The sequence below is a fragment of the Zingiber officinale genome, chromosome 6A, assembly GCF_018446385.1.
Source record: "Zingiber officinale cultivar Zhangliang chromosome 6A, Zo_v1.1, whole genome shotgun sequence".
In the NCBI taxonomy this organism is placed as follows: domain Eukaryota; kingdom Viridiplantae; phylum Streptophyta; class Magnoliopsida; order Zingiberales; family Zingiberaceae; genus Zingiber; species Zingiber officinale.
Genome location: NC_055997.1, coordinates 100,484,762 through 100,497,033, shown reverse-complemented (window position 1 = coordinate 100,497,033; position 12,272 = coordinate 100,484,762). Strand labels below are relative to the sequence as shown.

Below are 12,272 nucleotides of genomic sequence, written 5' to 3'. Positions count from 1 at the left end.
AATCTCCATCCAACTTTTATGAGGCCTAAAATGCTAAAGGAAATTTGCATATTGTAAACAGGTAAGTACTCGTCATGATATTTTAATTTTTAGATGGACAAGAAGTCTAAATTGCAAGGACTAGTTGTTAAAAGTTTTGTCCATTAGCCCTCTTTTTTCTTTCTTTCCTTCTTTCTTTTTTTTTTCCTTTCTTTCTTTCTTAACTTCTCATAATGATTTGGATTCCCTTCTGCAAATTCTACTCTCTTTCCTTTATTGTTTTTTTTTTTCATTTGCTTTTTCCTAAAGAAAATTGTGGTCCTAGCACTTTTTTGGGGGAGGGAGACTTATCTTGTCCTTATTAATTAGATAAGCATGCATCAATGGATTTTTATACAATCCCGTTTTTTTTTTTTAAAAAGAAAATCTTAAATTAATATGTAATTATTCACTCCACAAATAATTAATCATTTTTCATGATAATCCAAATTATCTTAAATTAGGAGAAAATATCAATATTGAAACAATAAACTACAATTCTTAATAAATTGGTCTTAATAAGGGTGCGCTATACTTATATAGTAATGCAATGTAAGAGCCACTTGACTCATTCTTAATTTAATTTTTTATGATATTAAATTGATAAGAATAAATAGTATAATTGATTTTAGCCAAAAGATCGAGAAATGTATACTTTCTAATATCATCAGCCTATAGAATTTTTTGCGCTTATAATGTGTCAATCCTAAGATGTGAAACTAAACAAAATCATGACAGCCATATTTTTTATATAAAAAATAACCAGAGAATTATTAATAAAGCTTAAAATTATTTTTAGTGTGAAAAGAAAAAAAAAAGATATTAACATAATTTAATTTTTAACTTCACCAATATTAATTAGTAAAAAGTGCAGATTAAAATTTTAAGATATTTAATATATATATATATATATATATTAAACATTAAAATGCCTACAATTTTTTATATAAAAAACTTTTATATTTTATAAATTAAATAATTATCCATCAAAATCAAAGCCTAAAAAAGTAAAAATAAAAAAAAACAATGGAAGATTATAATACTCAACTTTTTTTTTCATTCATAAAACAATAAGAAAAATAGTTCAGATCAAGTTTGAATTAGGTATTGTTTAGGTATAATCCCACAAATTATTTTTTTTCTTAAAGTCATATTTGTTGGAGTTCCTCCTAAAAGTAATCATAACAAAGATTAAAGAACAAATCTCTCTTTCACATTTTTAATTCATGGAAAATCATTTCTGTCCACTTATTATCTATTTGGTAATTAAAACTTCATTTCACCCTAAAATCTCTCTATTTTTTTTAAACAATACCATCAATCCCAAAGCCTATTCATCTTCATGATCCATCAATAATGTTTTAATTTTTATTTCAATTATTTAATAAATTTAAATTTTATTGGGATAATAATGATCAATTAATATTTGGATTATATATCCTCCGCAATTTCAATTTTTTTGGTATAAATTTCAAAAATACAATTTAAAGTGATACAACTTCAAACAAGTGCATGATAAGATAAACACAAACACGAAAAGAGCAAAAAAAAAAAAAAAAGAATATTAATTTTTTAATAGAAGATAAGATGTAATCATGATTTGGACATTTTTTTTCCTTTTTTTTTTTTAGAGAAATAAACAAAAGCAAACTTGAAACGTAACTTTGCGACGAAGAAAATTAAGGGCCTCATAATTGAGCATGATAACGAGAGCATTTCGATGCTGAAATTTTATTTTAATATTGCTTTTTTTGGGGGGATAATTAATAAAGTCAAAAAAATAGAGACGACGAGTGAATTAATTAACGAAAAAGTCCAAAAATGTAATCCAAAAACAATGCATTATATTTTCGTAGTGGTTAGGTCAAAAATTAAAGAATTATTAATTAGGTTTGCGTCTTCCATCAATACACGCAGATGAATTAAGTGCAGGAGCAGGGCTTGAAGTATTAATTATATTTCAGATAATTTTTTTTCCATTTTTTATTGACGAAAATATAATATTATCGATTAAATTATTTAAATACTTTTGACAAGGTGTTTACAATCGAAATTGAAATAGTGTGGTAGTTGATTATGTTAAAATCGATGCATCAATTTTTTTTAAAAAAATTTTCGGATAAAAACAAATCTTAATAGTCATGGGAACACTCACGTAAGGCTCGTGCATGGGAGATATCCATGCAACAAACATCAAATCCATGTCCGATTAGATCAAGTCAACGCTTCCAGGTTTCCAAAGTCAACGATCGACATGCGTCATTGCATTTTGTTTACTAATCCTCTTTTATTACTTTTGGATAACAATGGATCCACGAAAAGAAAAACAATTTCGGCAGCTTTATCGCTGTATTGTTTCCCCCTTTTCTCGTAATTTTAATTTCTTTTAAAAAAGTGAGAGGGTTTCTGGAAAATGATAAAAAGGGGAAGAAATTGGAAATGTCGGAACGATTCGCCCCAATTTGCTCGCCTTCGCGACGCTTCCTAGGCGGTTCGACAACCGATTTAGGCTTTTTTTTTTTTATTTTTCTTTTGTGTTTTTTTCTCCTTGGTACTCTAGAGTGAACTCGTCTGTTTCTCCTTTTTCCCATCCATTTTATCCTGTTTTTCCGATTAATCTGCGGAATTTCCGGTGTATCATGAAATTTTACAGCGGAAATCTAGAAAAAGGTCGGATTTTTCTGTGCGATTAAGTCGAAATTTCTGATTTGTCAGCTTAATATCGTTGGCGTAATCCTGTGAGGTTTACGTTGGTCCTGAATTTTCTTCCATTCTGTGCCCCGAGTCTGCGACTCGTCCTGTGGTCGTCGCTCTTCCTCGTCGCTTGTCTTCTTCGTCGTACGAATGGATTAGCGTTCTCGAGCTTGTTCGTGTAGGTTCCTGCAGTAAAAATTCAAACTTTTGACTGATTTATCTCCTGATCTGTTCGGCGCTTGTACTGCGGAGTGAGCCCTGCCATTCTAGGTTGCAATCGAGTTCAAGGTTCGCTCCTTTGGTATTTCGAATAAGAATCTGGGGGGTTCTGTTGCTTGAAGTGAGGTCTGGTTTCTCCAGGTAATGGTGTTTTAAGCTTCCTCACGGTTAGCATGGAAGTGAGATCAGAGCCAGGAATTTTTCCTTCTGGTGCCGGCGTTCAGAAAAGCCAGGCGCAAGCCCCTCCGACCATCCAAAGCATGCGCTTGGCCTACACACAAGATGGCACCGCAATATACAAGCCAATAAGCAACACCTCTCCTTCCCCTACTCCCCTTGCTGCTGCTGCTGCTTCTGCTTCTGCTCCTGCGCCTCACCTAGGAGGAGGTGGAGGTAGCGCAGGCAGCGTCACGGAAGGTTCATCTCCGGCGACGCTCCATGGCCTCAGCATCAACATTGGGGAGCCACTTAAGAAGAAGCGAGGACGGCCGAGGAAGTACGGACCTGATGGCACCATGGCCCTTGCTCTGAACCCTACCTCTGCGGCTGGTTCCATGCCACCAGGTGGATTCTCCTCTTCCGTTAATTCGGATCCTACAAAGAAGGTGAAGGGCCGGCCTCCCGGTTCTGGAAAGAAGCAACAGATTGCTGCTCTAGGTCATTCCCTCTTCTACTTCATACAGAATTTGTGTTTGCAACTAGGGATGCTTCATCTTTTCTATCCGACTCATATGTTTTATGCTGTTTGTTATGAATTGTGATGTGATCTGTTTGTAAAATTAAGTTTTGACTACATGTTGTGAAGGAAAATTATTCAGTCAAACTCACAAAGAATTTTTTTTCCCCAATCTGCTGGTATATATATTTATATTTATATTTAATATCTAATGGAGAGTCAAACTTGCAGGATCAGCAGGGATTGGGTTTACTCCTCATGTGATTACTGTAAATGCTGGAGAGGTATTGCTTGCTTCTTTCTAAGATGGAAAACATATTGTGTTTAATCAGAATGCTGTTATTTTACTGAAATTTCTATTTCTTAAGTTTTTCTTCAATGTTGCCATGATTTGCCTTTATGTTTTTTTTTCTCAGTATTTAGATTTAACTTTGTCATGCCTTATGAGGTTATGAGCAATGGATTCATCACGACACTGATTTTTTATTTTTTATTTTTCAAATTTCTAGCTTTTAGCATTGTGCTTAATACATTCTGAAGGATGCTACTGCTTGGCAGATTTCACCAAATTTAATTTTGTTTTTCGATCCTGATTGTTGCAATATGCTCTTAGTTTATTCAAGTCGTGTGGAATTCATTATTCATCCCTTTTTATCTTGTATTTTTATCATTTTCAACATGTGTATCATAGAATTTTAGATATTTTGTATTTATTATTCACAAAAAGAAATTTTGATGAACAAGTAACTAAGACAAGGAGTACATGATTGAAATAAAGAGGAATGTTTGAAGTCTTGTGTCATCTTCGTGTACTACCCCTTAATTGGGATTAGCATATGTGTTTTTATCCTCTAATTATTTTTGTATAGAATTTTGTTGCATGGTTGAATATCCCGAGACTTCGAACACATAATATTATCAATGGAATACAAGATCAGAGGGATTAAGTGCCTTGAATGACATATATCTTCTACCAAGGTCTTGTTGTGATGACACGGGGAGAGGTTATTCAAAGAATCCAATTGACAGCATATTTTATTGCTATAGTAGACTTTTAGCAAGTTGGTATTGGGTTTAAAGGATGATTAACAGGTTATAGATTCTCATGTCTCAAGGAAAGAATTAAGTTAGTAGTTTGTCAGTCTCCAAAGTTATGCTTTATTTTATATGTCCAATATAGTTTGTCCATCAATCAATATTCAAATTGAACACTTATGGTTTAAATATGCCTCTTATCAATCAATATAGTTACTCTCTGAAGGCAAGGTGATATATTATACTTCATTTTGAACCCTTGCTCCCTGCACATAATAAAGACGGACTTTCTTATGATTTATGAACATTCTACAAGTTCTTAGTTCAGCCATCATCTTCTTAGCCTGATTGTACTTTAGAAAATTCTGATACATTCAAAAACACCACAAATTATCAGGTCAAACACCTTACTTTCAGAAATCAACTTGGTGACAAGGACAGCTTTATTTCTACATTATTGGCCATTACACTAAAACTATTCATTAGGTTGACAACAAATGATTTTAATACAATCTTCAAGAGGAACAGTTTTCCCAAATACAAACTTCTGAAATTACTTTGTTTTGTTTAGCTTCACAGTCAATAAGTCACTGATAATTAATAGATTTGTATTTTCAGGACGTCTGGTCAAAAATCATGTCATTTTCTCAACATGGTCCACGTTCTGTTTGTATCCTTTCAGCAAATGGTGCAATATCAAATGTAACACTACGGCAAGCGGCAACTTCTGGTGGAACTGTAACTTATGAGGTTTGTGTATGAGATTGATTCAAAGTTTTACCATCATTTAGGAACTGTTTTCCAACGACTCATTAAGTTTGTTTCATTTTTGCCCTTCTCTTTAGATGTTTTACTATCAGTATATAAATCATAAATTCATTATTTTTCCACTTTATTTTTTTGTTCATCTCAAAAGTTTATTTGCTTTGATATTCTTGTTCAGGGCCGATTTGAGATATTGTCATTGTCAGGCTCATTTTTGCTCTCTGACAGAGGTGGCCACCGTAGTCGGACAGGCGGACTAAGTGTTTCTTTGGCTGGTCCTGATGGCCGCGTGCTGGGCGGAGGAGTGGCAGGAATACTTACTGCAGCATCACCAGTTCAGGTTTGTTTCATTCCCTCTCGGAAAGGAGCTTTCTTTCTTTCCCTCTCTAAAAGGAGCTTTCCGACACCAATTGTGCTTCAATCCAATTCACTGTGTTTAAGTCATACGGTAGGTAGTGTGTGCACCTCACTTCATTTATTCTGAAGTATATTTTTCTCCTTCCTCGAAAGACAATTAGCTGACATAAATGTGCTATTTTTAATTGTAGACAGATAATTTAAGTCTTAAAATAAACTAAAATTGCAACTGGAATTTCCCAGTCAAACCTTTCATTTTAGTTTATCTGTAGAAATCTTTCTCACAATGAAATAATTTTACTTGTTTTGGTGATTATGTCAGTTAGTCTTGAGGCAGATCGATTATGTCCTCTATCGCATGCATGCATTTACATCCAATTAAAAGAACCAGTTTGTTGATCTCTGCAGGTGGTTGTTGGGAGCTTCATCGCCAATGAGAAAAAGGAACCAAAGCAAACTACCCCGTTTGATTTACCCTCATCTGCGCCGATGAAGCTTACACCGATACCCCCAATCCGCACATCCGGTGGAAGTAGTCCACCCTCCCATGGCACCTTGAGCGAATCCTCCAGAGACGGATCAGGGAGCCCGCTCAACCAGAACATCGGATCTCTGAATAACAACCAACAGGAGATGCCTACTTTTGCATGGAAATGACTCTCACTGTGACCACCATGTTCCAAGTTGTTCTTCGTTTTGTTTGTGTAGGATGATACTTTGTTGCCCTTTCTGAGGTTATATCGTTTGTTTTGTCAGCGTCGGAGTCATCGTCATCAGAGTATTTTAACGATGTACTATTTAGTTAGTTAGAGATGAACTATTTATGCTTGTTTCATTGTGTTGTAATTAATCCTATTTGCGATCCAAAATCTATCAATACTTATTGTGCCTTCTAGTTCTTTTTTTTTTTTTTAACAAGAAAAACATTTCGCATACTTTTCTGATAATAATTTTTTATCAAACAATTCTGCATTTTTTTTCCTTTGAATTTCTCATTGTTATAACATAATAAATCAATCCTGGTCGATCGCTTAAAAAAAAGGCTAGCTTAAATGCTCTTAGTAGGATAAGAAGCCATCTTGTACATGCCACAGAGCCCTTCCACGTTCCCTGTGTTCCTCCTCATCCTGATGAAGCCTTGCTCCCCCCATTCCTGCCCCCACGAGTTCTTCACCAAGATATACTCCCGGCCGTCGAACGTCGTCCCATATCCGACCGCCGTCACTCCGTGATCTAGCTCTGTCCCGCACGGCCCCTCGAACACTCCCCCCTTGTAGAACTGCAAATCCCTGCCAAAACCCTCAATGGCGATGCTCACTGGTTGATGTGCTAAAGCCTTCAACAAGCTCTCCTCGCTCTTCCTCGGCACATCTTCGTATCCGCTAATGCTCACTTTCTTGGCTTCGCTTCCCTGTAAACAAATAAATCCAATCGTCCATGATTATATATATATATATATATATATATATATAGTTTTAAGTAGTGTAATTAACATATATGGTACTGCTTGGCATGCCTTGGCTGCTGGTTGGCAAGAGCCTTCCTCCATGGTGTATGGATAGTCTTGCTCGGTGCGCAGCCCTCCGACGGCCGCGACGAAGGCGAAAGCATAGTCCATGGTTCCTCCGCTGCAGCCTTCGTCGAACTTTATATCACAGTCGATAAGTTCTTGCACGGATAATGATGTCAAGTTCCCAGTCACAATTTGATTTATGCCCTCCATGGCTGCAACTGTCGAGAAGGCCCAACAGCTCCCTGTAAATTAAATCGATACATAATGATACATAATTCACTCTATCATTTTTGTTCATAAGAAAAGAAAAAGAAAAAGAAAATAGTTAATTACCGCATCCGCCTTGGTTCTTAACTGGCGTGACAGCCCCTTTTGTACGCCAATCAATCGACTTGGGCAAGTTCGTCACATTCTCATACATGAAGGTCGTGCTTCTCGTATGAGTCGAGTACTTTGGTTTTGGGTTGAGTCCGAGGTAGTTGCGTTTGAACTCATCATGGTCCATGTCGGCGAACGCGTTTAGGCCGAGCCAGTGGCTCTTCCTCCTCTTGTTGGTGGCCACAATGTGGTTTAGGTTGTCCTTGAAGACCTCAAATTTGGTCGACTTCGTTTCGGGTGAATTCAAGTAAGGTTTGTCGTGGGTGGCTGCCCAGGTGTGGAAGAGATTGAGTAAGGTTTCCTCCGACACAAGATCAGCCGACGAGTAGCCGAAATCTTTGGCCCTAGATGATGCAAAGGCACAAGAGGTGAGGGTGAAAATGAGGAAGAGGAGAACGGAGAGATTCATTGTTAATAAGAGTCGAGAGAGATGATGGATTAATTTGGTGATTTGAAACATTGAAATCCTACATGCATTTATATATGCAGCCACTTCTCCTTGTTAATTAATTGTAGGACACTTCGATCAGGACCTTGGCTTCAAGTTTGGTTTGATGAATTAATAGAGATGGCTGGCTAAACTTGAAACAGTCGCTCTACAAGTTTGGTTCATGCCTAAACTTGTATGCATCCGATTTACTATACGTGTGCCATACCACATTCTCCTCAAATAATAATTTTGAAAATTCTAAAGGGTATTTTTGATGACGTTAAATCAGCTTTTTTTTTTTAAAAAAAAAAAATAGGTATACTGAAACTTCATGGATGATTTAAATATAAATATTTTAACTGAGGGGGAAATATAAATAGTTTAATTTATCATGAAAAAATAAATTCAAAAATTATTTCTGAAATATTTAAATTAATTACATCGGCAAGCCCCTAATCATAATTAGCATACGGTAGTTGAAAATTTAGTCAATAATTGGGACCACATTGCATTTAGTTGAGTGCAAGTATCTTCGGCGTGAGCTACAATTTTGTAATCTAACAATAAATTTTAAAATACCTTTTAATTTTATTCAAATGCCTCTTAAAATCTTATAAAATATACTTGAGTCGAGGAGACAAGCTTTCACATGTCCTTTCTCGGTGGAACGTGACGGAGACAGCAAGAAAGAGAGAAATTGATTAATGGAGGAGAGGAATTGACGATCGATTAGACACGTAGGACAAAATTAACTGCCGATCCATCATCGTAGTTTTAAATCCATCCTTATTCTAATTAATGCGCATCAGTCAATGGAGGAATCGATCGAGAGGATGATTTATTAAAGTAGCTCGTTGCGGTACCAGAACACGCCCTGATGCTTCCCGGCGTCAGCGTCAGCCTCAGCCTCGACGTAGACGCACTCCCGCGCCTCCCTCCACAACGCCTTCAGCAGCGGCGTGCCGTCGAACTGGTAGTACTCGCCCAGCACCGGCTTGATGGCCGCGGTCGCCTCCATGGCGTGGTAGTGCGGCATGGTGGAGAAGAGGTGGTGAGCGACGTGGGTGTCGGTGATGTTGTGGAACACCCTGTTGAGGAGGCCGTAGTCGCGGTCGATAGTGGCGAGGGCGCCGCGGAGCCAGTCCCACTCTGTGGCGTCGTAGTGGGGGAGTGCCGGGTGGGTGTGCTGCAAGTAGGTGATGACGACCAGCCAGGCGTTGACGATGAGGAGTGGCACGCCGTAGAGGCGGAGGAGCCACCAGAAGCCGCCGTGGGAGGATGCAAGGCGGAAGAAGGCGGAGGCGGCGGCGAGGAGGCCGGCGTCGGAGATGAAGATCTGAGCGCGCTCGCGGCTAGAGTAGATGGGGCTGTAGGGGTCGAAGTGGGAAGCGAAGCGTGGGTAGGCTCGGCCGGAGACGTTGAAGGCGAGGTACAGAGGCCAACCGAGAGTGAGGGTGACAGCGATGGTGAGGAGGCGGCCGAGTGGGTTGTCGAGGTACTTGGTGTACCAGAGGAGGGCCGCCTTTTGCTTGGGGACGAACACCTCGTCGCGCTCGATGGAGCCGGTATTGGAGTGGTGGCGGCGGTGGCTGTACTTCCAGGAGAAGTAGGGAACCAGAAGGGCGGAGTGGAGGACGAGACCGACGACATCGTCGAGTATAGAGTAGTCGGAGAAGGCGTGGTGGCCGCACTCGTGGGCAATGACCCAGACGCCGGTGAGCACGCAGCCCTGAGCTGCCCAATAAAGCGGCCAGGCAACAACTGCGAGCGCCATCGGGAGCATGGGAATGACTGCGAGGGCAAAGTAAAGGAAGATTCCGACGAGGAGGAGGTCGTGGACGACGTAGGAGAAGGAGCGGAGGACGGAGCGCTGGAAGCAGTGCGGCGGAATGGCCTTCTTGATCTGGCTGAGGGCGAAGGGTGGCTTCTCGGTGGGAGAGCGGTGGAGGGACTTGTCGCCGCCGTCGGAGCGTATGGATGTGTCCTTGGACTCCAGCTCCTGGACCGTCATGCGTCCGCCTGCGCCCATGACCGCGCTGTTTCCGGCAAAGCTAGCTGCAAACCCACATGGCAAGACGGAACTCTTAAAGTTTAATTTAATTCGCAAAAGTTCGACATTCAAATAGTCAAACGGACCCATCAAAGATGCCTACGAGAAAATTTAAAAACAGTGAATAAAACTAAAATCACATTGGAATATAACAGGGAACCAAGGGCGATGGCCGCCATAAAGCTGTAAACCATGGATCAACATATTGGCCACTGATCCGTCCATAAGAAAATTTTAAAAAATAAATAAATTTGGGATGTCATTCACAGCAACAGGGCGGATTCGGATGGGATTTGATCGATCCCAAAATCTATTCTATTTAGAAAAAAATGGATCAGTCAGCTCAACATGCGACGGATTCATATGAACCTGTTAATCCGTTAAACTTAAAAAATATATATAATAAATTATTATTATTATTATATTATAAATCTAAATATAAATTATTATTATTATTATTATTATACATGGACAAGTTCATTAAAATTTGTAGCCCGTTTTGAATCCATTTCTAAACTTAGTAACGGATTTAGGCCTATTTTGTAATCCGTTTTATTTGGTTTAAACTCGTCTTGAATAAGACGAATTTAATAGGAGATCAGATTTGCCTAATTACCATCCCTAAATGTGATTTCAATCTGAGTGCTTTACAGAGACTGAGCGTGTCAAAATTGACTACGAATTTGCTTAGTGAGAGTCAACTCTATATTGCTATCCGCCCTTTCCTAGTGGAAAAGCGACACGAGCAGAGACCAATAAAGGAGCTCGAACCATGTGAAGGCCCAATAGATGGACGACATGGACCACTATACGATATAGATTGAGCAGGCAAGACAGCTACCTCCCACCGTCCGCCAATTCCAACGAGACGAATCCCACGAATTTGGATGAGTACCGCCTCCCCAGAGGTCCGTCTTAAGCTGCTGTAATCTCACCGCGATGAATAAAAAAAAACAAAATATAACAAAAAAAAATCCGAAAAGAACAGAAAAAAAAAAAAATCATCGTCTTCCTATGTCGTTCGGAAGCATGCAGCGGCTGCCAGCGAGGCCGGCATGCATAGTGAACATGGACCACTTTACTGACTGATCCATCGGTGCGCAGCGCAAAAACGTGGAGCATCCGTATCTCGTTGAGATTCCCAAGCCCGACAGTGTGTCTTCGAAGACGTCCGTGATTCCCTCAAGGACGGACACGGACGGACTAGCGACCATCGGAGAGACATGCACGGCTCTGGCCTCTTTGATTCCCTAATTATTTAAATCGATAGCTTACGGACTCCTCGCGTTCACGATAGGGTCACGGAGCGCTGCTTCAAAATATATGAAATATCAAACCGGTAAAAAACAAATATTTAACGAAAATCATATCATCGCCAAAAAGGCGTGACTCTGTCGGCCGAAAACAGCTACTGCAAACAACCACCGGGAATAGCGACGGAAAGCGCGCCACGTCCGACACGACCAAAGGATGAAATACGATTTTTTATTTTTTTATTTAAAAAAAACGATTCTGCATTAACATTCACCGGTCCGCCGGATGGCCATAAATCTCTGATCCAAGACGCAACAGAACATTCACGACCAGCGCGCTCCTCGCCATGGAAGACGCAGGCAAGCAAATTAATTACGGATATGAAGCAGCAAAGAAACAGATCGTGGAAACTGGAAACGCTATACGAGATTGGCGTAACTTAATGGAAAATACAAAATAAAACATACATCATCTAGAAGCGAGCGAGAAGATTTACCAGATAAAGATGAAGCGCGGAAGAAGAAGAGGATCGGAGGAGTCCGAATCAGATCGGGAGAAAGAAGAGGGCTTCTCCGTCTCCGTAGGGTAATCTAATCGATCTCTCACCAGTCACCCCCACCTCGCTCTTCGTCTTCCCGTCGCCTGCTGTGAATATGGATTCCTGCGACCGCATTTATAGCGGGGGCAGGGTTCCCCTTCCCTCCCTATGGTGGGCCACTCCAAGCCTATCCAACAATGGCATGGCGCCACGTCAGCTCAGTTCCTACATGGAAATCTATGATTGGTCCTGGACGATGAATGCTGCATTGCTTACGTACGCTAGCTGGTCGACGGGAAAAAACTACATGTCATTCTTTTCTTTTCTTTTTTTTTCTTGATGTGC

At 39.7% G+C, this 12,272-nt stretch overlaps 3 protein-coding genes across 4 annotated transcripts; 1 reads left to right on the top strand and 2 right to left on the bottom strand.

Moving 5' to 3' along the window:
- Positions 1-2,332: 2,332 nt before the first annotated feature.
- On the top strand, positions 2,333-6,643 carry LOC121997169 (AT-hook motif nuclear-localized protein 10-like). 2 transcript variants are annotated; one of them, XM_042551435.1, is made up of 6 exons: positions 2,333-3,000; positions 3,073-3,588; positions 3,839-3,891; positions 5,261-5,392; positions 5,586-5,747; positions 6,173-6,643. In XM_042551435.1, exons 2-6 carry the CDS (start codon positions 3,105-3,107, stop codon positions 6,419-6,421), a joined length of 1,080 nt encoding a protein of 359 aa, XP_042407369.1. In that variant the 5' UTR covers positions 2,333-3,000; positions 3,073-3,104; the 3' UTR covers positions 6,422-6,643. The 2 variants fall into 2 exon arrangements, with proteins under 2 accessions (XP_042407369.1, XP_042407368.1); XM_042551434.1 differs by having other exon boundaries at positions 2,447-3,588.
- A 63-nt stretch (positions 6,644-6,706) lies between these two features.
- On the bottom strand, positions 6,707-8,102 carry LOC121997170 (cysteine protease XCP1-like). The gene is made up of 3 exons (XM_042551436.1): positions 7,611-8,102; positions 7,281-7,519; positions 6,707-7,175 (listed from the first exon to the last, which is right to left on the bottom strand). Exons 1-3 carry the CDS (start codon positions 8,062-8,064, stop codon positions 6,813-6,815), a joined length of 1,056 nt encoding a protein of 351 aa, XP_042407370.1. The 5' UTR covers positions 8,065-8,102; the 3' UTR covers positions 6,707-6,812.
- Positions 8,103-8,854: 752 nt separating this feature from the next.
- Positions 8,855-12,041, bottom strand: LOC121997168 (fatty acid desaturase DES2-like). Its single transcript, XM_042551433.1, has 2 exons — positions 11,886-12,041; positions 8,855-10,140 (listed from the first exon to the last, which is right to left on the bottom strand). The coding sequence occupies exon 2, from the start codon at positions 10,112-10,114 to the stop codon at positions 8,927-8,929; it is 1,188 nt and encodes a 395-aa protein (XP_042407367.1). The 5' UTR covers positions 10,115-10,140; positions 11,886-12,041; the 3' UTR covers positions 8,855-8,926.
- Positions 12,042-12,272: the final 231 nt, after the last annotated feature.

Coding starts and splice junctions, on each gene's coding strand:
- LOC121997169 (XM_042551435.1), top strand. CDS start 3,105: ATGGAAGTGAGATCAGAGCCAGGAATTTTTCCTTCTGGTGCCGGCGTT. Junction 3,892..5,260: donor TTACTGTAAATGCTGGAGAG/GTATTGCTTGCT, acceptor TTGTATTTTCAG/GACGTCTGGTCAAAAATCAT. Junction 5,393..5,585: donor GTGGAACTGTAACTTATGAG/GTTTGTGTATGA, acceptor ATTCTTGTTCAG/GGCCGATTTGAGATATTGTC.
- LOC121997170 (XM_042551436.1), bottom strand. CDS start 8,064: ATGAATCTCTCCGTTCTCCTCTTCCTCATTTTCACCCTCACCTCTTGT. Junction 7,520..7,610: donor TAAGAACCAAGGCGGATGCG/GTAATTAACTAT, acceptor TTTAATTTACAG/GGAGCTGTTGGGCCTTCTCG. Junction 7,176..7,280: donor CTTGCCAACCAGCAGCCAAG/GCATGCCAAGCA, acceptor ATTTGTTTACAG/GGAAGCGAAGCCAAGAAAGT.
- LOC121997168 (XM_042551433.1), bottom strand. CDS start 10,114: ATGGGCGCAGGCGGACGCATGACGGTCCAGGAGCTGGAGTCCAAGGAC.